Source organism: Triturus cristatus, chromosome 7 (genome assembly GCF_964204655.1).
Source record: "Triturus cristatus chromosome 7, aTriCri1.1, whole genome shotgun sequence".
NCBI classification, from domain to species: Eukaryota; Metazoa; Chordata; class Amphibia; order Caudata; family Salamandridae; genus Triturus; species Triturus cristatus.
Window position 1 is genome coordinate 1,773,631,468 of NC_140590.1, and position 22,814 is coordinate 1,773,654,281.

At 45.7% G+C, this 22,814-nt stretch overlaps 1 protein-coding gene across 2 annotated transcripts; it reads left to right on the top strand.

Moving 5' to 3' along the window:
- Positions 1–586: 586 nt before the first annotated feature.
- Positions 587–20,120, top strand: LOC146813062 (olfactory receptor 5V1-like). 2 transcript variants are annotated; one of them, XR_014966009.1, is made up of 5 exons: positions 587–720; positions 6,463–6,590; positions 10,445–10,490; positions 11,368–11,412; positions 19,109–20,120. XR_014966009.1 is itself a non-coding variant. In XM_085614695.1 (5 exons), exon 5 carries the CDS (start codon positions 19,153–19,155, stop codon positions 20,077–20,079), a length of 927 nt encoding a protein of 308 aa, XP_085470821.1. In that variant the 5' UTR covers positions 3,838–6,269; positions 6,409–6,590; positions 10,445–10,490; positions 11,368–11,412; positions 19,109–19,152; the 3' UTR covers positions 20,080–20,114. The 2 variants fall into 2 exon arrangements, 1 of the variants encoding a protein (XP_085470821.1); XM_085614695.1 differs by lacking the exon at positions 587–720 and adding an exon at positions 3,838–6,269 and having other exon boundaries at positions 6,409–6,590; positions 19,109–20,114.
- Positions 20,121–22,814: the final 2,694 nt, after the last annotated feature.

The window sequence follows — 22,814 nt, forward strand, 5'->3', positions numbered from 1 at the left end:
GGGAGGGGCTGCCATGGAGGGCTTGCCTCCCTGGGCCTGCATTGCCCTTAAACCTCTACAGGACCTTTTCCTGTTCTAGCGCATTGTGAGCACTTTATTTTAATTTGCATTATTCCCCCAGCAGAGGAGCACGAGAGCTCCACAGCGCTGAACTACAATCATTTCCAGAGGGAATCCCAGTGTGAGGATTACCCCCTTACAGAGGCAGAGAGAAGTGGGTGCCTACCCCGCATTGCGCCACAAGTGGGAGCCTACCCCGCTGGAAACATACTGAAAACGGAGGGTGCCCACCCTGCCTTATGCTGCCTAATGGCAGGAGCCTACTCCGCATTTGCCTGGAGGAGAGGAGTCGCCTGGCCGCTGCCGAGCGTGACCCGGAAGTGGAGAGGTGGGCGGGGCCAGTGCTCCAAGCACGTCCGGAGCCTCGCGGGCTCCCAATCAAAGTCCCGGTCCCGAGAGAGAGGGGACCGCGTGAAGCATCGGAGAAGTCCTAAGCCCTAGGAGAGGGTCCAGGCAGAGGCGGAAGAACAGTGCGGATATAGCCTCGCGGGTTCCACAATGAAGTCCCGGGTCCCGAGAGGGGGCCCGGGTGAAGGGAGGTGGGCGGCTGAGGCCGCGGATGGCAGTGCAGGGCTCCCAGGAGTGCAGGGAAGCCCCGCACCGCGACAGAAGTGCTGCAGCTCCCGCCTGAACGGAGACCCAGAGCAACGCCAGAGCCCGGTGAGTAGGGGCTTGGCTCAAGGTGGGTTTCTGAGAGAGGCACAGAGTCAGAGCGGCCCCGTCCGGCAGGGGGCTGCTCCCACGCTTGAGGAGCAGTTTCTTTGTTGGGCAGTTTTGACCATGTTCCTTTGGTGAAAGAGAGCCCCAGTGGGCCCCAGAGACGTAGGGGCAAAGCGAGGTGCATGGTCGGCACCGGGGCGGTCCAGCAAGAGAGCGAGCCGCCTCAACGCTGGGGGCATGTGTTTGATGTCACGTGGGGGCCCCGGAGGCACAGAGGGGCTGGGCCCCCCTTTAGGAGAAATGCCACAGCTGCACCACACCAGCGCGGGCAGCTGCAACGAATTAGGCACAAGAGAGAGAGAGTCCCTGGGAGGGACCGAAGGCACAGACATGCCAGTGAGATTCACAGCTGCCCAGCAAGTAGTGGGCAGCTGCTACGTTTAGGTTTGTGCAATAGCGCAAGTGGATTCAGCTGCTAGGCAGCAGCCCTGACATTCTGGACACAGGGCGTTTGAGCCCCTTTGGAGATGGCCAGTTGGCCAGGGGGACTGGGAGGTTTGTAGGGCGCCAGGCACTAATATGATGTATGCCTCTACAATGGTCTTTCTTAGGAGACTATGTGCTAAATGTGATTTATGTTGTTCTAGGAAATGTGATTCATGTACTATGATTTACGCACCCTGTTTTATGCATAATGCATTTATGTGTGAGGTTATTGTCTAATACGTTTAGATTAATGAGGATATTGCATAATATGTTTATGCCAGTGAGATTATTTCCTAATGGGAATTATACTTAGGAGGTTAGGGTCTAATGCGTTTAGACTTATGAGAGGGTTGCATAATGTGTTTATGCTGGTGAGGTTGGTGCAGAATGTATTACACACCTAAATGTGATACTGTGCATAATGTGGTTTATGTTACAGGCTGATGCTAAGTACAGTGATTACCAGTGGTTACTGGCTGTACGTTTATGATATGTTTTACTTTTACTAAGTTTGCTTTGTGATGGTTCTGACAGTGGTCCAGTGAGCCCTGTCAGGTTTATATAATCCCTTGTAAATATGATCTAGTGCCAGGTGGCACCATGTATATTATTTGTTTACTATTCTAATGTGTTATGAGAATACCACGGCTATTTTTGATATAACCTTGCATGGAGTTCCTTTTGTGGTGTGCCTGGGATGTTGTTGCTGTGTGCGTGCGCAAAGGCTTTACACATGGCCTCTGGGATAAGACTGACTAATCGTGCCAAGCTACCAAGGGGGTGAGCAGGGGTTATCTTTGGTGTGTAACTCCCTTGCTCTGACTAGAGTGGTGGTCTCTGCCTGGCTCTGGCAAAAGCCTTAGCCAACCAGAGATCCCATTTCTAACAGTCTGTATTTATCCATATTTATTTTTTGCCCATCTTATTGGTATTTATCCATATTTATTTTATGTTTTGCGAATATATGGAGTCATAAGATGGTATATTTCCACATTTATTTAACTGATAAATATGCACTCATATTTTCCTGCCTGTCGCGTTTTAGCAAATTAAGCAGCCAAATATAGCTAAACACTACACCTTCAGGTAAATATGAGCATTATAATAAAAATATGTTACCATACACCTGCATTTAGGGAAATCTCAACCTATTTTTAACTTCGCATGCTGCCTATCTGCTCAGCTATTGTCCTAGAAATAAAAAAAAAACAGAATGGAGAGTCACCCACAAGAAGCACACTTTTCTGCATTTTTCAGCTTTTAAAAATAAATACAGACAGGAAACACTTTGTTTTCTGTCTATAGTTATCTGTAAAAATCCGTAAAAACTGAAAACCGGGAGCCTTAGATATACATTTAAAACCTTAGACCATTGTAAGCGAGCCTATCATCTACCGGACAAGTCTATATTGCAATATTATTAAATCCGACATTGGCTGCTCACACCCCTAAACACCCAAGGGGCAACCCGGCCACTGACCTCCTTTGAATCGCTAGTGTGCTCATATGACAGCTCCCAGGGTCTGATCTCTTGTACTTATCAAGTACTAGAACATTCTTCCTTGATTATACTTCATTCTTATCAAACACAATGGCATGCAGAGGTCCCTCTAAACATTGGGAACATGTGTGGCAGGACATCCCTAAAATATATAGAAGCATACCCCAGCTGGAAACTGCACATTAACTTATGACTGGATGGTACTACACTTCCCGGCGCTTGCAAAAGATGTTCCCTGCCTCCTCTTCTTCCTGCTGGCGCTGCCAAGCTGCAATGGGGGATTTTATACATATCTGGTGGTCTTGCCCATCGCTGACTCTCTATTGGAAAGAAGTTTGGAGTCACATCAAAGATACCATTGGCTTCCCCATACCGAATACATACGAAGTGGTTATACTGGGAGTATGGCCCTTAGTGGGCACCGCCATGACCCATTGTGACTGGCATCTTATCTCTCATATGCTTGGCGCCGCTAAAAAGCTATTAGCCCTCCATTGGAAGAAGCCCACTCTAATGTGTATCGCCCTATGGTTCACTCGCAACTGGCATGTTATGGCGACGGAACTCTTCTCATTCCGGCTGACACATAAGGAACCTCAATTTACACATATTTGGGAGCCCTTGATAGACCAATTTTCCCAATTGGAACACATAGGTTTCACCCCTCCTCGACTCTGAGCTCTCCAACCTTTTGAAGACCTGCCACTCGCCCAGGGTGTTGGAACCTCGCGGGATAGTTTCCAACCTATGCTATAGAGAGCCTGATGCCCACCCCTTCACCCCCTATGGGGATTCTTGTGGTTCTTCATTCGGGACGGCTCCTCTTGTCCCGGCCTCCCCATACTCCTCTTGGTTCCCTTTCCTCTTTCCTCTTTCTCCTCTTTTATTGTTCCTCTTTACGTCTCTACAGCCACAACTAGTGACCTCTAGCAAGGCACAGCTACGTTTTTACTCGACATGATAAAATGCGATGCATAATGTTATGTTTTCACCATACTTATGTAGCCTGTAATGCAATATCTAAACTAGTGTAATGCCTGTTCTACGTCCTCATGTTGGTATGATCCTAACCTCTCAATAAACAGATTTGAAAAGAAAAAGTAAAACAGGAAGCTCCACATCAAACAAAAGGAGCTTTCTACAAGGGGTTACTCAGGGCTCAAACCATTTCCCATGTCTATTTCCATCTGTATCTGAAACCACCTGGAGAGATGCTCAGAAACTCTGGGACTCTTTATCATCAATATAAAGATGAAACCCTGCTCTTTCTTAAGATATAATCGCCCAGCAACATCTACCTGCTCTTTAAAACCCATTACAAAATCCAAAACGCATGCCAAACAACCACTTAAAACACAAAACCCCAAAATATGAATTCATGTTACTACTTTTACTGAAAAATTCAAATCTTCCTGTTCAAGGGTCATGTTCCGCATGGACTGTAAATTGACCATTGTGGATAACCCAACATAGCTTGGATTTTTCCCTGCCTACTGCCTTACCCAACATAGACAACCATTGCCAAGAGTGCTCACTGCCAGCTCAGCCCACCTTGTGGCATGAGGCAGGGTATTCCTGATCAGGACGTAGTGTCGCTTATTATTTCCAGACTTGACTACAAGAAGTCACTCTTTGTCGGTCTCTCAAAAATGTCACCCGGCCCTCCTCAAAAGCTGTGCCCTACAGGACAAACCCGCTCACTGCACAAGAAACTTGACCACTTCCCTTTAACCCTCTAGTAGCTCCTCAATGAAACACAAGCATAATTTAAGACTGTCCGCATAACTCACAAAGGAACATATTATCAAGGCCAGGCGATAATTATCGCTCAGCGCTCTAAGTACGAGGATAATTATCGCTGGCCAACTCTGAATTTTATCGCGGAGATTGCGTGCTATCAGCGACGCTTATCTCCAAAGCGATCAAATTCAGAGAGCAAGCTGCCAACTGTGCGATTATCTCTGGAAATACAGCGATAATCGCACAGGGTTTGGCGATAGCTTGCTGGTAGGGCAGGGCATACTTAGCCATGATATCCACCTTCCATAGGATATCATGGCTAAGTCAGTTTCAAAGCAGGCGTAAGGAAAGTAGCGATAACAGAGGTTATCGCTACTTTTCTTGCCGCTATGCTTCTTAGCGTGAGGCTTGATAATAGGAGAAATGTTGCTTAGCGACATTTATCCCGCTATTCTGGGGAGGAACGCCCACTTTGCATCTCATTAGAGATGCAAAGCCGGGCGTTAAGGGAAATGGTGAAATAGCATGGATTCACGCGTTAGCGTGTCCTTGCTAATAGGGCGTTAAAATTATCGGCGCTTTTTGTCCAAAAATTATTTTTTATCGCCTCGTTGATGATGTGCCCCAAAGTTTCTCACCACTCCTCCTTATCTCAGAAGCTGAAACTCAAAGGAGTCGAGAAAATGCACAGCCCCTCCTTGCTGAAACTCCCACATTGCTGATTCTCAATGACCCTTGTCATTGGTTAGGTGATTGTAAATAGACTCTGTCAGTATTGTGCTTTATTTCCTAGTTTGTCACTTATAGAGTGTCTAGTGTGTTTGATAACACTGAAGCACGTTGACCCATACTTCCCTGCATGACCCTGCTTTTAACAATACACACTCTATTGCACTTAAGACAAAACTTGGGCTACTTTCCAGATGCAATTCAATGAACTTTGCTAGTGTACTTGGTGACGAATATGTGATGTTACAACGCGATCAAAATGATTGCGGTACGTTATATTGCAGTTTTTGCAACACATATCGTTACAACGACTTGCGCTGGAGGGCGCTGGACTTAGGAATAGTATGATTTACTATTACAACTCCAGTCTACGTACAGTAGGGAAGGTGTTGAAATAGTACATCATACTATTCCTTAGGTTAGAGCTCCATCCAGCGCAAGTCGTTGTAACGATTTGTGTTGTAAATACTGCAATATAACGTGACAATGTGAATACCATTCAGTGACCCTCAGTTCACGCAGTGAAACAAGCATGTTTCTTGCTGGTTGCCATATACAATTATTTCATGACTTACAGTTATAGTACTCTCATTGGCTCTGGGATTTTGATATCTTTCAGAAACAGGTGCAGGTGGCTCAAGAACTTTCCCTCGCCTTTCTTTACATTTTTGGGTTTTGTCACTTTGTGTTCACTGATCAGAGGTGCAGTTAGTATTATGGACGCCTCTGAAGTGCACGGACCAGGCAGCCAGCACTCTGGGCTCCATCTTCAAGCCACAAGTGGACATCAAACAACTTGAGCAGAAATAATACCTGACCATGTTCTTACTTTGCAGAAACGTTTCGACGTGGGTTCAACAGGTTAAAAGTTTCATCAACAAAGGACTTTTAATTACTTTAATTCTGTGGGTGTTCAGTAAACACTTGCAACTTTCAACCGCAAAGACTTCAGACCTTTGGGGACAAAGTCCAGGACTTTGAAGGAACAATTAACTTCAGGTTCTAATTGCTTCTGTTCGGCAGCTGTGACTCCCCGCTAAATGTTTGCCACGTTCAGACTTTGAGGAGCAGATCCCTGGAGACACAAAGGCAGGTATAAAAGGGCTGCACCACTGACACAAGGGCCCTGAGCGAAACATAGTATTATGCTGCCTGAATTCCTTTTTTATCTTGTACTTGTCTTATAATTTGTTCTTTATGGTCTGTTCTTTCTTACTTCATTTCCACAGCAGTGTTCATGCAGGTTGGATATGTGGTTCCTTCTCATCTGTGTTTGTGCTCAGCAGCTTTCACTGAAGACTTCCCACCGATGCTGCTGATGTTTTAGGACTGCTGGACTCCTGCGGCATCGTGGATTCTGTTTGCAGACAGAGATGAACAGCAATTACCTGACGTGGCCTGTTTCAATTACCAGGTCAGCCTCCCTGTTTTATCATTTGAGAGTTGTGTACATTGAGAGTTGTTTTATCGCCAGGCTTCAGACAGTTCTCTTGAAACTGCAGGTCTGATTAAGAGCGTGCCAATGGCACTGAAAGCAGGGGTGCGGGAGGTGCTGCAGACCGTCTCCAACCCCGACACAACCTGATAGAGTTTAGAAAGAGAATGATCAATAAAGGGGCCCTTCACATGTTTCTGGCAGTGTCTGTTGTGTTTTCAAAGACAGACTGTCACATACGCCCTGTTGCTATAGTGAGTTAATGTTGTTGGCGAGCACACGCACACTCACTCCACAAACACTTCTAGCAGCACACGAACGTGCTGTGGTTGGACCGTCCAGGGGAACTGTTGTGTTTTGTGACCCATTATTTGGAATTCTGTCTCTCGACTATAATCTGCGTCTCTTCACCCGAGCACCCTCCTACTTACTGCAAGGTTTGGTTGCGCCGGGATTCCAAAGAAGGCCAGGTCCGAAAATGATGTAAGACTAGTCCCACGTGCCACAGAGAGAGCGACGCAGAAAACAAACTCACCCCCTTCCCACGGTTCGACGCAGCACCAGGAGCGTTATTTTTCTGCAGCAGCAAATAATGCGCGGCCCCAGAAGAGAGTTTTGTATCACTCTGTGAAACCTGTTCTCAAGGCGCTGTGGGAGCTAGATGGTACTGGGCATTAACTCTGGTACGCACAATTGTTTATAGATGTTGTTGCAGAGTCTTTGGTACGACGGCTCTCTATTACAGAACCAAATACTGTGGGGCAGATTTACAAGCCCCTTGCGTCATTTTTGGGCCGATGTTGCGTCACTTTTCAGGACGCAGCAGCAGCGTAAAAATGCGGTCCATTTACCATGTGGCGTATCTAGGGAGATGCGTCACGTTGTAAAGCCCTGCATCACATTATACCTGCGTCAGGTATAATGTATGCAGGGTGGGTGTTCCAACGCAAAAAAGCCTCGTAGAAGTGACGCAATGAAATCTACAAGATTTCACTGCGCCACTTCTAGGACACCACTGCGTCAAATGCGTCACAGGCGTAAGGAGTGACACAGCACAATGATGATAGGCCTTCCCCTGCATTGCTGGAGCTGCGTCGTGCTTGCGACACCACTCCAGCAATGCGTGACTTTTGCGTCAACAAATGCGTCAGAAATTCTGATGCATCTGTCAATCCTTGCGCCATGGTGCGCCGTATTGTAAATACGGCGCATCCATAGTGGCGCAAGGGTTTCTAATGGTGGCGCAGGGAAAGTGACGCATCTTTATAGATGCGTTACTTTCTTGTATCTGCCCCTCTGTCTGTGGGGTTTGTCTCCAATGTTAGCTTGGATGAACACTCCTGAATTACTGCAGTAGAGGTTAACAGATTTGGAACTCAGAGTAAGACAAAAATAGAGTAATTCTAAATATACACAATAAAACAACTGTCCAGAGTTTTTGTTTGGCTTGAGGCATAGTTTCAAAGTGCAACCCCAAATGAAACCAGAATATCCTACAATCATTTGATGTAGAGCCATGACTCGAACATATCTGGCAAGTGTTTACTGGGTGGCCTGTGAATAATCCTATTCTTCTGAACTGGACCTGAAGACAGAGCAGAGTTCCCTGAAACACTCACTACTGCCAGGGCGAGGGTTACGGTGTCTCTTCAAGGACCGTGGTGTACCTGTCTCTTGTCCCAGATGCTCTGCTGGCTGCCTTAGCATCAAGGACCCGGTTCAGGCCTCCCTTGTGTCACACCGCAGTGCATGTGACCTGATATCAAACAACCCCCCCACACACATCTGCTGACCGTCATGATATTCTGTTAGGATGGTCACCTGCCGGGCTTGTCGGAGCCCCACAGGGGTCCATAGTTTACACTTAAGAGTCACCAGACCTTCCGGACTCAATAACTCATGGACCATAAGCTGTAGGATGATGGCTACTGCGGTCTCAGGGGCAGCACCACCAATGTAAGTAAATGCAGTGCACCCCATCGGGCTACTGTGAAGGGGGAACCCCCGAAGGTTCTCTGGGACTCTGCAACTGGCAGTGCAGGTACCCAGGAAGTTAAAGGCATATTCTGTGGCCTTCTTCCTGTTACACTGTGTGTGCCCACCGAGTCAAGAGTACATGGGACTGTAGACACTGTGTAAACGGGTCACGTCGAGGGGGAGGTGCAGGCTGAGGCACAGTGCAGTGCAAATTGGGGGCATACTTACAAGGGGATTGCGCCACCTGAACGTCACTTTTTACGATGTTCCAGTAGCGCAATGCCTTCATCCATATTTACAAAGTGGCGTTAAGCCACTTTGCAAGGCCAAACTTTGTGTTGTAAATATGCTACTCTTTCACACAGTTTTCTGTGTGAAAGGGGCTGTTGTGGACTTTCCATAAAGGACTGACCTAAAAAGAGCAAAAGCAGAATGGCCTTATTCTGATGCAGGGAGCCACTATCTTATGCCAAAAGCAATGTGTCACCATAAAGAAGAACAGTGTTAAAAGTTAAAGAGAATGAGCATTAGACATGCCAATTTGTCTGTTTTGCACATCCAGTTAAAAACCAATGCTTGTTTAATGAGTGATGGAGCCTTAAAGATAGATATAGTGTGTTATTAGTGACACAATGATCAACAATGATGTGTGTTCTACCTAGCAAATACGTCAATTTATATCATAGACTTTGCAGCCCACTAAGGAGCCCCTTTAGATTACTGACTACTTATTTACCAACTTGAATTCTGAAGGCTCTGAACCCCCCAAGCTCAACCCTTTTTGACGTAAGAGCACTTAAGAATTCAAACCTTCATATCCTCTTCCTTTCTTTCACAGTTATTGTGATGGTTTCACATATTTGCGGATTTACACTTCTTTTTATGATTTCTATCAATAAATGCAAATTGTCCAGAATTCTTGTTTTTTTTTAATATTGTGCAAAAGCACGTCTTTTTTTTTTGTGGAAATGGCATGAATAAAAGGTAGAATTTTAAACCAGTTGACAACACACAAATTCCTTAACTGCAATCGACTTGGCATGGCTTCCCCTTTGAGAATGAAAAAAATAATGTTAGGAGTGATGAATTGTCCAGGTGACCGATGGCCACACTTAAGCAAACTATGAAAAAAAAACGTTTTTAAATTTTGCCTGGTTTCATTTAAGTAAAATGGGTTGCAGTTTAAGAAAAAAAGCTTACTTTATTAAAATAGGATCACAGGCATTGTGGCCTGCTGTCCTCAGGAGACCACCATCCCAGTGAAGGCATCTGATCGCAGTGAGTCACAATTTACAACTGTTAGCAAACTGTGCACTTGTGTCTGTGAACCTGTAAAGGAATTACTTCTTGATCTCTCAGGATAGTTTTATCCAATAGATTTTAGTACAGCAATTTGTTTAATCGGTTGTACGATGTGACCCTGCATGCATAAACCCCACATGCCTTTACTAAACAGTTGCCACCCCAAATGAGATGTTACCATGCATTAATTTACCATGCAAGTTGTTAATATGACTGGTTTTAGGGGGCACTGGACTTTGGAAAAGTATAAATTACTATTCCAACTTCAGTCTACGCAACAGTAGGGGAGGTGTGTGACTTAAAGATCCAACACCATTCCAACAATACGCCCCCTACACCAAGTTGTATCGACTTGCGTGGTAACGTAATGCACGGTACCATCGCAGTCGGCATAGTGACTTTGTTGTAAAGGCTGGTTGTTGTTCTGACTGCAGGATAAACCGATGTTTCCAGCATAATCAGTTTGTGAAGAAGTCATTTCTGAAGACACCTTTCTTTGCTGTTGGCGTTGGCTGATGTTCTCAGTATTCTTCTCTTTTTCTCTGGTTTCCCAGGTCCAGCACTAAACAGAACAGCTTCTTGGTAGGAAATAAAATTCAGGTGAGTAAGAGAAAATGAATGCATTTTTGCTTCTGTTCTTCCTTTTCATTTTGTTATAATTCGGACTAGTTTCTTTTCTTTCTTCTTAAATATAATCTTGGTTTCACTCTTCTATATTTTCTGGTAAAGGTTTGAAGTTAGGTACTATCATTGTAGCTGTGGTTACATTTGTAAATAAAAATGAAAAGGAATCCCAAAAGCCACAAATGAAATAACTTATAATTATAGAAAAACGTATTCTAGTTATTAGGCAGTATTGTTCACCTTACATAGTACACATGGGGGATCTCTGCCAACACACCAGTAAATTATAAACATGTGACTACTTTGAATTATCTGTCATGTTTGTGTTTCCTTCTCTTTATGGCTTTTATGGCTGGTTTTAGAAGCTGGACAGGTGGGTCAGATGGAGAAGGAGGAACCTTCTCCATCTGACCCACCTGTCCAGCTTCTAAAACCAGCATCACCTGAGAGAGCCATGCCCCTTCAGGAGTGCGGCAGGAGCCAGTATTGTCTCCTGTCTGAGGGTGGACTGGGTGCCACTGGAGCTGCTCGAATTCTCCTCCTCGGTGTCCTCTCTACTTCCAGTCAAGGGCCTCTACTTGCTGTCTTCCCCACGTCTATGGGACATTTCCTACTTCTGCTAGCTCTCTGCCAGGTGTGTTCTCCTCTCCGTTGGGTATTTTTCCACTCCTGAACACCAGAGTACTGAGTCCACCTCTCTCTCCTTCTTCTTCTTGTCTTCACTTTGCTCCTCACAGCGATTTAAACTCTGAAGGGGAGACACTGAAGTCTTTCTTGAGTATCATCTTTTCCCTTCTGTTTCTTTCTGTTCTCTTGTAATTTGTCTATTTTAATTGTACTTGTCTTTCCCTAGGTGCTCGTGCATAGCGAAGAGGAGCGGTTGGATCAAAGCCACCAGGCAAGTTATGACGTTTTTGACATTCCTCCTCTCTTAGACTTCTTAATTTCGGAAAAACTGCATTATCTTGAGGGGAAAATCTGCATTGATTTGTTCCTTTGCTTTCCAGTGTCTATCCTCAAAATTATCAAATTGTAGAGATACAAAAAAAACTCCTGTTTGACTTGGCATCTTTATTTTGGCTTTCCCTGACTCTTTGCCTCTGCTTCCTGCGTTTTTGGTGCTGTGCTGGATTTTGTTTTTTCTGGCTTAGATGCTCTGGGCACGTTGCCACTGCTGATCAGTGTCAACATGCATGTGCTCCCTGTTTAAATTGTTATTACAATTGGTTCTCCCTGATTGGCATATTTGATTTACTGGTAAGTTCTTAGTAAAGTGCACTGAGTGTGCCAGGGCCTGTAAATCAAATGCTACTAATGGGCCGGCAGCACTGATTGTGCCACCCAGATGAGAAGCCCTGAAAAGGTATCTCAGACCTGCCACTGAAGAAAAGACAAAGACTGGAACTTTGCTGTGAACCTGCTTGAAAAAGAATCTCAAAGGCCTGTGTCTGCTGGCCTCCTGTTCTGAAGTCTCAGGGACTCAAAGGCTTCATCTCCAGCTCCCCTGAACTCTACTGCTGAGAGTTCTACTGCGGAGGTACATGTTCTAGTTTTGGGCCTCTGGAGGTTGTTCCTGCTGTTGGAAGCTAGAAGAAAACTAAGAGAAGTAAGAAAAGCAATCTCTTATGGCATCAGCAAGGCTGCTGTGACACCACGACCTTCACTGAGGCCTGGGGCACTGCTCATGAAGTGCACGATGCACCGCCCGGCCTGCACCGCAGCTCTGATACCCTTCAATGCCTGCAGTTATCAGCATTCATGATGTCAGCGTTCACACCAACTCCATCATCGCCAGCGCCTCATCCTGTTATCGCAGCGCCGATATACGCCGAGGGTGACTAAACAAACTTGCCGACTTTGCACGGCCTCATCAGAACCGATGTTTTACCACCAACGCAATCTTCCCCTATCCTGGATTTGACATGTCGCTGCCTCGCTGACACAACACCTCACCTTCCCCCTGGCAGCCAGGGAGCCAGACTCGACCTCTGCACCGACGCCTCACCTCCACAACGCTGTGCATCATCATAGACTTCATTATCCAAGCGCACTGTTTGTTTGGGGTACGTATGACTCTGTGCCCAACGCTGCGCACCTCGCGGTTGGTGCCGCTCTAGGGATTTATTGCTGTCACAACATCGTAATAGCCCCAAGTGGAGCTATTTGTTTTCTACAAGCTTTATTTTGGAAATAACTGTTTTTCAGTGCTATTTAACTACCTATATGTTGGATTTTTCTCGTTTCGGTCTTGTTGAGTTTATATAAAGATACTTTACTGTTATTACTGTAAGTCTGTGTGTTTTGAGTACAAATACCTTACACATTGCATTTGAGATAAGCCTGTCTGCTCGTGCTAAGTGACCAAGGGGGTGAGCAGGGCTTTTCTAAAGTGTGTATCCCGCTTACCCTGACTAGAAGCAAGGGTCTCTGCCATCTAAAGACCCCAAGTTCTAACACCACTTTAAAACTCTTGAATCACTTCACCTGTTTGCACTCATTCCAAGTAAGAGGTACATGATCAGAATACAGCACAAAAGTACATCCTTCCAAATAGCATTGCAGCTTCTCTAAGGCCCAGGCTATCAGTAGCATTCCTACTTTACTGCAGGATATTTTTGTTCTCTGGGAAATATTTTGCTGCTACTAAAGAGAATGGGTACTTCTTCATTCTGGCCACTCAGTTGTGATAATACTGCCCTGTAAGAAATGGAGTTGTTGGTTGACGGGGTGTGAGCCCTAGTCAAGCAGAAACCACAATCCTTGTCAGGATACAGTCACTATCAAACCCTAGGTTAACCTGCGCCCAACCCTCCGGCAACTTGGCACAGAGCAGTCTGGTTTAACTTAGAGTCAAACTATAAAGTATTTGCTCCACACTTCAAACAATGAAACAGTGCAAAAACATCACAAAAGGATCACACTCCAGCTTAATAAAACAGAGAAATGTTTACTATATAAAATAAGACCAAAACAACAAATATCTAATCTGTACAACTGAAGATATTCAATGTTAATGATTGTCAGGAAAAACAGAGCCAAAAAGCACAAAAGTACCAACGCTGGATATCTGGTGGCGCAGGACCGGGACAAAGTTACAATTTAAAGCCGACTGCAATGTGGATGCGGGCTGGCTACAGGGACCCATGTAGGCCCGCTGAATGGAGTACCTTAAATCCTGGTTTGTGGAGGGTTGAAGTTATTTGCGTGGAAGTGATGCATCAGTTCCGAGGTGCGGCAAAGCTGTGGTGTGAGGTCCTGTGTCATTGAGATTCCGAGGAGCTACCATGCAGAGTTTGTCCTTGAGGCTGCCATTGATGAGGGATGTGAGAAGAACCTGCACAGAGGATGCGTTGCACAGCCATGGATCTGAAGGGGCTGTGAAGGTGATGCAGGCCTTTGCAACAGATCTGATCTGCGCAGCAGAGATGAGGCGTCGGATCTGCTCGGGGTTGTGCCACGCAGCAGCAGAGATGCGTTGATTCTGCTGGGTCCACAGGGGCTGGCAGAGCACCTTAGGGCCACTTCTAAGGGTATAAGACTTACCAATGGCAGAGTCTAGTTGCTGGAGTCATTGTTGTTGAATCCTTTTGTTCCTGAGGCTCAAGGCAGAGGATATATCAAAAGGTATGCAGCTCCTGAGGAGTTGATTGGGATGATCAGTAAGGGATGGAATACCAGGTAAGGGAAGGAAGAAAGGGAGGGGAGAGCTCCAATAAGAAGTAAGGGCCCTCACTCATGCTTCATCATAGGGCAGCACCTCGTTGGGCTGGCACTGCAATGCCCAACAGGCCCCGCAGGGGGACTGTTTGCCAGAGTTCTCCTGTGTTGTTAGCCAGGAGGCCCTATGAAATGAGGTGGTGAGGCAGCAATATGGTGAGTAGGGTGGATACTGTGAGTGCGTTAAAAATAGCTATGAGTGTCCCTAGAACCTTTATTCGCTGGGCACTGATGCTATGGTTAAAAACAGACTACGAGAGTCGTAGCTGGCAAGGAAAAATTAAACCTGCTGCAGCCCAGTGTGTGAAGTGAGAGGTGAAAAATGGGTTAAAAGGTCGACATGTTTCACACCTAAAAACGGATGAGCCGCATTTTTTATCAGGACTGGGGAAACAAAAACCTAATCTACTCTGAAGTATAGGAGACGGTTGGAAGAGTGTGCTAAAGAGCACCATCCCTATATCATGGATTCAATAGTAATCCTGAAGGGGAGAGGGTGCATGGAATGTCTTCCTTCTGTCAAAAACCTAAAAGGGGGATTGAGTCGATTCTCAGCCTTGATGTCCGGATATCCTGCAACACTGGTGGGAATAAGCCACCAATCAGTCGGGGATCCTACTTGTAGGACCTACCTACGTATGGATGCCTGGGAGCCTCCCGACGTGAAGGCTCCCAGGAGCCAGAAGCTCCTGCAGACAGCTCGAGAAACGATGGAGAAACACCAAAACCACCAAAGACCAATGCTCCTACAAGCTCGCCATGACAGAATACCACCAACTCATACGAACCACCAAGAGGACCTTCATGAGGAACAAAATCCTCACCAGCGCCAGCAACTCAAAAGAACTCTTCAACATCATCCAGCAGTTCACCAGACCCTCCAGCCAAGCCATGAACATCACACCGTCTCAGGAACTCTGCAACATGCTTGGCTCCTACTTCCACCAGAAAATCAAGGCCATCTACTACAACTTCAGCCAACGGACGGCGGAAACCACCCTCCCCTCCACCAACGACAGCCAGCCCACCATCACCACCTGGACACCGGTCACCACCGAAGAAGCTACCACGGTCAAGAAGAACACCCACTCAGGAGCCCCCACGGATCCCTGCCAGCCCCACATCTTCCACAAAGTCGCCGCCGCAATAGCGCCCAACCTACAACACACCATCAACAGCAGAGGCTGGAAATTAAGGGGCAGATTTACAAGCCCCTTGCGCTGCCATTAGGTCACTTTTTGAGTCGCACTGGAAGCGCATTTCCCAGCCTCATATTTACAAGGACAGGAAAAGCCGCCCTGCCCCTTTACACGCAGCACTTTGCGTGGAAGGGGCATTCCATGGGTGTTGCTGTGGGTACACGCAACACCTACGGAACCTGACATTTCCAGATTTACGTAAATCTGGAAATGCGTGTGAATGCTGTGCCTCCCCAGGGGAGGCATAGGGAGGTGCAATGAGGAGAAATGCATTAATTTCTCCTCGTTTTCTGCAGGACACATAGAAAGAGGAAATCACCACTAATGATTGTTTTGTTCAGGAAGGGTTCCCATCCTGAACAAAAACAATCTCCCCACGACTCAGGCATCCTTGCACCATGTTGCATGGGTGCCTGAGTCAGTGCATGGCAGCAGTTTGTGTGCCAGCGCATGGGGAAGCACGGAGATGTGACATATTGTTGTAAATATGTCACATCACTGTGCTTTTCAAACTAATGCAGCAAGGCGCAGCAAAATGACTTGTGCACCGTGCTGCGTTAGTTTATTGTAAATCTGCCACTTAGTGTTTCATGGCCCTGAAACATCTTAACAGGAGGAAAGCACAACCTCCTGGAGAACCTTGGAAAGCAGGATGTAGAAAGCAAAGTCCAGTCCTTTTACTCCTAGGACAGAATCAGCAAGCAGCAGACCAGCACACAAAGCAACAGGAAGAGTGCTAGTCTCATCCTACAGCATCCGGCCCTTCTTCCTGACAGAATGTTCTCATCGTCTAGCGGTGTTCTGAAGTTATGGGGTCACAGCTCCAGTACTTATACTTTTGAAATAGGCAAACTTTAAAGGGAAGTCTATGTAGTGCGCAAGGCTCTGTCATTTCCTGACCTTGCTAGAGACACACTATGTGGAGGTGGAGGCAACTTTGTTTGAGGACAAGCACAGCCCTATTCAGGTTTCAGTGTCAACTCCACCCACCACTCTTGCAAAGGAAAACCCATCAGCTTGGTGATGGTCCATCAGGATATGCACGGCACACCCCGGCTCCCTTTTCTGTGACTGTCTAAAGTGAATGAACAAACAGCCCAACTGTCACCCTCTTTCAGACGTGGATTCCACAGGCAGGCAGATGTACAGAGTGGCAGAGCAAGAAAATACCCACTTTCTAAAAGTTGCATTTCCATAAACACAATATTTAAACTAACTTTACTAAAAAATGTCTTTTTAAATTGTAAGTTCAGAGAACCCAAACTCCAAATCTCTAACTCTTCCCAACTGGAAGTTACACTTGTAAGAGGTTACAAGGCAGCCCCAATGATAACCTATGGGAGAGATAGCCCTTGCAGTAGTGGAAAAATAAATTAGCAGTATTTCACTATCAGGACATGTAAAATACACCAGTACATGTCCTACCTTTCAAACACATTGCACCCTCCCCATGGGGCTACCTTAGGCGTTCCTTGAGGGTACCTTAAATGGAGTAAAAGGGAAGGGTTGGGCCTGCAAGGGGCTGCAGTTGCCAGGTCATTGACATCACAGTTTACCACTGCTCACACAGACACTGCTGTGGCAGGTCTGAGACATGTTTCAGGACTACTCATGTGGGTGGTACAATCAGTGCTGTAGGCCCACTAATAGCATTTAATTTACAGGCCCTTGGAAAACACAGTGCATTTTACTAGGGACCTACCAGTAAATCAAATAAGCCAATCATAGATAACCAATTACAGATACCCTTTATACAGTAAGTACTTGTACTTTAGCACTGGACAGCATTGGTAAAGTGCCACGAGGCCGAAAACCAGGAAAAACAAAATGCAGCACACAGTCAAAAACAAGAGGTCAGAAGCAATACAAACAGGTTAAAAACACAAGAAAGATGCCACTTCTAACAGTGTGTATCTGACTTACCCTGACTAAGATTGTGGTTCCTGCTTGGACAGGTTGAATACCTCTTCCTACTAGAAACCCGATTTCTAACACTTCAGCTGCCAGGGAAGGTTATATTCCAGTAAATTGAGAAAAAACAAAGATAATGGAGCTGCACCTACGTCCATAAGGATCCTGTGTTCCTGGCACTTACTTTGCTACCTCTAAGGCCACGGGGTGTTAAAGGCAGTGCCAAGGGTCACAAGGGGGAAGCCAGGGGTTGCAGCTGCAATCCCCGGGGACCTCTAAATGATGCCCATACCATACACTCCTTACTAACCATCATTGATCATTTGTTCACCTACCAACCATTATTGATTGTTCTCATACTCTATTCCAAATACACATTCAAATTTGAAACACATTCACAAAAACAAACCCTGTTACTACTGTCATTTGCCATTGTGTGTTGTAAGGCTCCATGATAATACATGTTTTGCTTCTTTTGCCATTTTGCTTTGCTTCTTGTGAGATCCCATCACATAACATGCTAATTTAAGACAGGTCTCTGCCACAGTTTTGGGCTGACTCATTGAAGAGCTAGAGCAGGTCTATACTAACCATCTTAGAAAGAGGTAAATGTTTGCTTGTCACATCAACTGTAACGTCAATGAAAACAACACAACAGGGTGAAATTTAACAAAACAGCCAAAGTGTGAACAGAGAACAATATGCAAAATGCAGCACACCAAGATCACATGTAGTAAATCAGTACAAAATCATAACAACACACCATAACATCACAACATTCCCTTCATGCCTTCGCTACCTCCATGTGCTTCAGTCAGATTCTGTTTTTTTGTTATTTCAGGACCTAAACTGTGTAATAATCTTTGTGTCCACATTTGCAGTTCATCAACCCTATCACCTTAAGTTATCTAATTAACCTTGTGTCTGGTGATTGTAAGCTGCTTTCTTGTCAATGCATGTCTTGTTCTGTACTTTGTCTTTGTTATGCATAACTTATTGGCTGTTTAAACACAAATACAAGGTATGGTCAATTTGCCCTGTGGCTGGCAGCAGAGCTTCCACCAAAACAGAGGCTAAAATGGGACAGTAGACAAGCCTATTTTTGTATGGGCTGAGGAACACTAGACAGTTCCTGATCACTGTATATCAAAAAAAGTATTTGAAAGATTGTGTTTAAAAACAACTCAGTAAAATGGTTTGGATTACCTTGCAGAGTCAATTCAACAGTAAATAAAAAATGTTAACCTATGCAAAATGTTGTAGGTTGACACAGTGGATGAAGGGGGTGACTCAAAGGCTACTCTCTGTGTATTTTCTCTTAACATAAGGTCTCTGCTTTGCCAGACCAACCCATTGGTCAGGGACACCTAATTTAATGTCAACCCTTACAGTACTAGATAGGATTACAGCCATTACCTAATTTGCAACACTTTAGAACTTTTCCTATTGGTGGGTGCTTGGATTGATTGTGTGTTCTAGACAAGTTTTGAATATTTAAAGCTGCAATCTATCATATAAATAGGTAAAAACATAGAAATTAGCAATATACATCTTGCATTGTTCCATAAAAATTAAAAACAAAATGTATAATACAAACAAGAAACAATTAGAACTGGCTTACTAGTCACCCCTTTCTTTGTCCCCAATTCAATAAGTTTTTTTCTGATAGTAAACATACCAACTGGGACTGCCAGACATCCTCATCAGTTTTCTCACCCAAAACAGTGCGTGTTGTATACTGACTTTCCTTTTTTTCTTTATTTGCAGATATTCTTGATTGCCCAACACTGGAAAGCTGCATTCCAAGACACATGGAAGGAGAAAATCAAACTGTAGAGACTGAGTTCATCATTGTAGGTTTTAATGATTTTCCGCAAATTCTAGTTCCACTGTTTTTGGCTTTTTTGCTGATCTACTTCCTAGTACTTGTGGGGAACCTTCTTATCATGGCGGTTGTCTATTCCAACATAAAATTGCACACACCAATGTATTTTTTCCTCACGAACCTTGCCTTTCTTGACATCTGTTACACAACAATCATTTTCCCAAACATGCTTGCTCAATTCTTTCTGGTGAGTACACACATTTCTCTAAATGGATGCTTGATGCAGGTGTTTTTTTTCATATCTACGGTGTCCACAGAATTTTTCCTTCTCACGGTCATGGCTTATGATCGATATGTGGCCATTTGCAATCCTTTGCGCTATGTGAAAACCATGAATAATGTAGTTTGCATGAAGCTGGCTGCCGGATGCTGGCTATTTAGTTTCATAGTCTCAATACCAGACACTGTACTAATCTCTAGGCTCTCATTCTGTAGGTCTCACACAATCAACCACTTCTTCTGTGATGTAGCAGCTATAATAAATCTTTCATGTAGCAGCACTGGTGCTGTTGAGGTAGCAAGCTATGTCATGGGCACTCTAGTTGGAGTTGCACCTTTTGCTTTAACTATTGTATCCTACATCAACATCATCTCAACAATCCTGAAAATCCCGTCTACAGAGGGGAGACGCAAGGCCTTTTCCACCTGTGGCTCCCACCTCACTGTGGTTATATTATTCTATGGAGTTATCTGTTCCACATACATGAGACCAGCATCAACGTTTTCAGTAAAAAACAACAAAGCATTGTCTCTGTTATATGTTGCTGTAACGCCACTATGTAATCCCATTATATACAGCCTGAAAAACACAGAGTTTAAAAACACCCTGAGGAAGACAAAGAATACAAAATAGCATTTGAGAAACAAAATAAAAACAGATTTTTGTAATCTTTCAAAGCATGTATTTCACAAATACATTTTATTTATTACTGAGGTTTTTTCCCCAGATACCTTGCATTCTTGAGATTTCTGGTTCCATTTTCACCCTTTCAGTTTGATCTCCAAAGTGATATTATGATTTTAGAAATCAGAGAGGTTCTTGGGTTTGGCTTTTCAAATGCAGCTCACAACAGTGATAGGCGTAGGTAATATAGGCTGTGATGCAAGAAGAGGAACAGCCGGTTCTGATTGGCTGAGCTGTTATGTACCCACGCATTATTTGGGGCACCCTCGGTTAGATTCTCCTACCCCTGAGTTTCTGATAAAGCCAGGCCTCTGCCGACAAAGGGAAAACCAACAGGTATCTAATACCAATCTCCTTGGGCTAAACATATCTGCAAGGTAAGTGAAGGCATAAACACATCTGGAGGATAAGCATCTGGAAGGCAAGAGACCTGCTTGACTATCAGGGAATAGGAGGACCCTACCCCATTCAAATCAGGACCCCAAAAGCAGTACACACACACAAGATGTCATATTAGTGTGGGTTTATTATACCCTAACCTACTGTAGAAAATATGTAATAGAATCCTGGGGCGGGACTGCGAGGACCAGCCTGCCTAGCGCATTGCCGATCCTGAGCGCAGCTGGTGCCTCTTCCCTCCCACCACTCCCAGCACTGCGATAACGACTCGCGGCCCCCGCTTCGCGGGATCCGCTCGCCGCCTTAAAAACCCTGATTAAGGCTGGAACACTGGTGCTTCATTCTCATTTCTTCCCGGAATCCTGCTGGGGGAGACTACAGCTCATAGACTCTGTTACGGCCGGGCGGGACTGCGAGGACCAGCCTGCCTAGCGCATTGCCGATCCTGAGCGCAGCTGGTGCCTCTTCCCTCCCACCACTCCCAACACTGCGATAACGACTCGCGGCCCCCGCTTCGCGGGATCCGCTCGCCGCCTTAAAAACCCTGATTAAGGCTGGAACACTGGTGCTTCATTCTCATTTCTTCCCGGAATCCTGCTGGGGGAGACTACAGCTCATAGACTCTGTTACGGCCGGGCGGGACTGCGAGGACCAGCCTGCCTAGCGCATTGCCGATCCTGAGCGCAGCTGGTGCCTCTTCCCTCCCACCACTCCCAACACTGCGATAACGACTCGCGGCCCCCGCTTCGCGGGAGCCGCTCGCTGCCTTAAAAACCCTGATTAGGGCTGGAACACTGGTGCTTCATTCTCATTTCTTCCCGGAATCCTGCTGGGGGAGACTACAGCTCATAGACTCTGTTACGGCCGGGCGGGACTGCGAGGACCAGCCTGCTTAGCGCATTGCCGATCCTGAGCGCAGCTGGTGCCTCTTCCCTCCCACCTCCCTGTATTTAAGTGACGCACGCTCCTCTCGCGTTAGCGGAACGCAAGCGGGATGGAGCTAGGGGCAAAGACCGGGCAACGAGTGGGCCGTTTGAGGCCGTTCGAGTACGGGCGAGGAAGGAGGAGGATAACCACCTCATATTAGGGACTTTCACCATTAACTTTGAAACTGACTTGGTGAAGATGTCTGCAAGAAAAACCGGGAGTAAAACATCGTCGGCTCCGGGGGACCCCAAAGGTACTTTGGATACATACTTTGTCAAGGCGGGGTCCCTTCTTATAGACGAAATCACCACACTTGAAAGGCGTATTTCCCAAGAGCTGGAATGGGTTAGAAGATCTTCCCTGGGCCCCCTTCAACATGTTACATCCCCTGACTCCCCGCCTAGTTGTATATCGACAGAAGGGGGGGGGGGCTATCGCAATATTGCGTAAAACATCTGAGCATTTGGTACTCGGGAATTCCAGTGTTTCAGCAACCGAATGTGATTTTTCTGCTTATACTGACCTTAGCTTATTACCCCTCCCACCCCCTACTGTAACCATACCAGCCACTAATGTCGAATCTAGTATACCTAATAAAGAGTCAATCACTACCCTTATTGCCCAGTCTGACCAAACATCTGCACACGTCAGGGAAGGAGCTATCCCGAAAATAAAAAGAGGGGCGCAAACCATAGGAGGGCGCAAGGCCAAGATTCCCAAACGTATCCCCATCCGGGAGAATAACCCAGCAGGCACGGCCAAAAAGGACAAGAGCAGATCCCAAGAACAAGGGCTCTTAACCTCCAACATCCGGCCTCAAGAAAACCCGAGTCCAAATGCCGAAGCGAGAGAGGAGGGCCTTACATTATTGAATATTGGTGCACTCCTGAGGGATTTACTTAACCCCATTGTAAGTTGTCTAGTAAAGATAGAAGAAGCTCTAGTGCTTCGCCAGAAGGATACCACCCAAGTAGCTGAGGGTTCAAACACATTCAATCAGATTTCATGCAATAAATCACTTGGTACTGCCAACATCCCCACACCCGAGACTTTAGATGAGGCTGGCTGCTCGACTTCAAAACTCACACAATCGCAACAGCCAACCTCTACTACTCCAGAACTTTCAAATTTTAATCTCACAAAGAAGGCTAAAGGCTCAAGCCAGCAAGTGAAGATAGTAGCGCCTCCTATGGGCATCAATGGTAAAGATCCAAATTATAGAACCATTGACTTGCCACCAGAGGCCACACCATATATAGTAATCCTAGCTGGCATCCCAGAATTAAATCCCTCCACCCAAGAATCACCGGGGGCCTTGAAGAATAAAGTAATTCACTGGCTCTCTACCAACAGGCCAC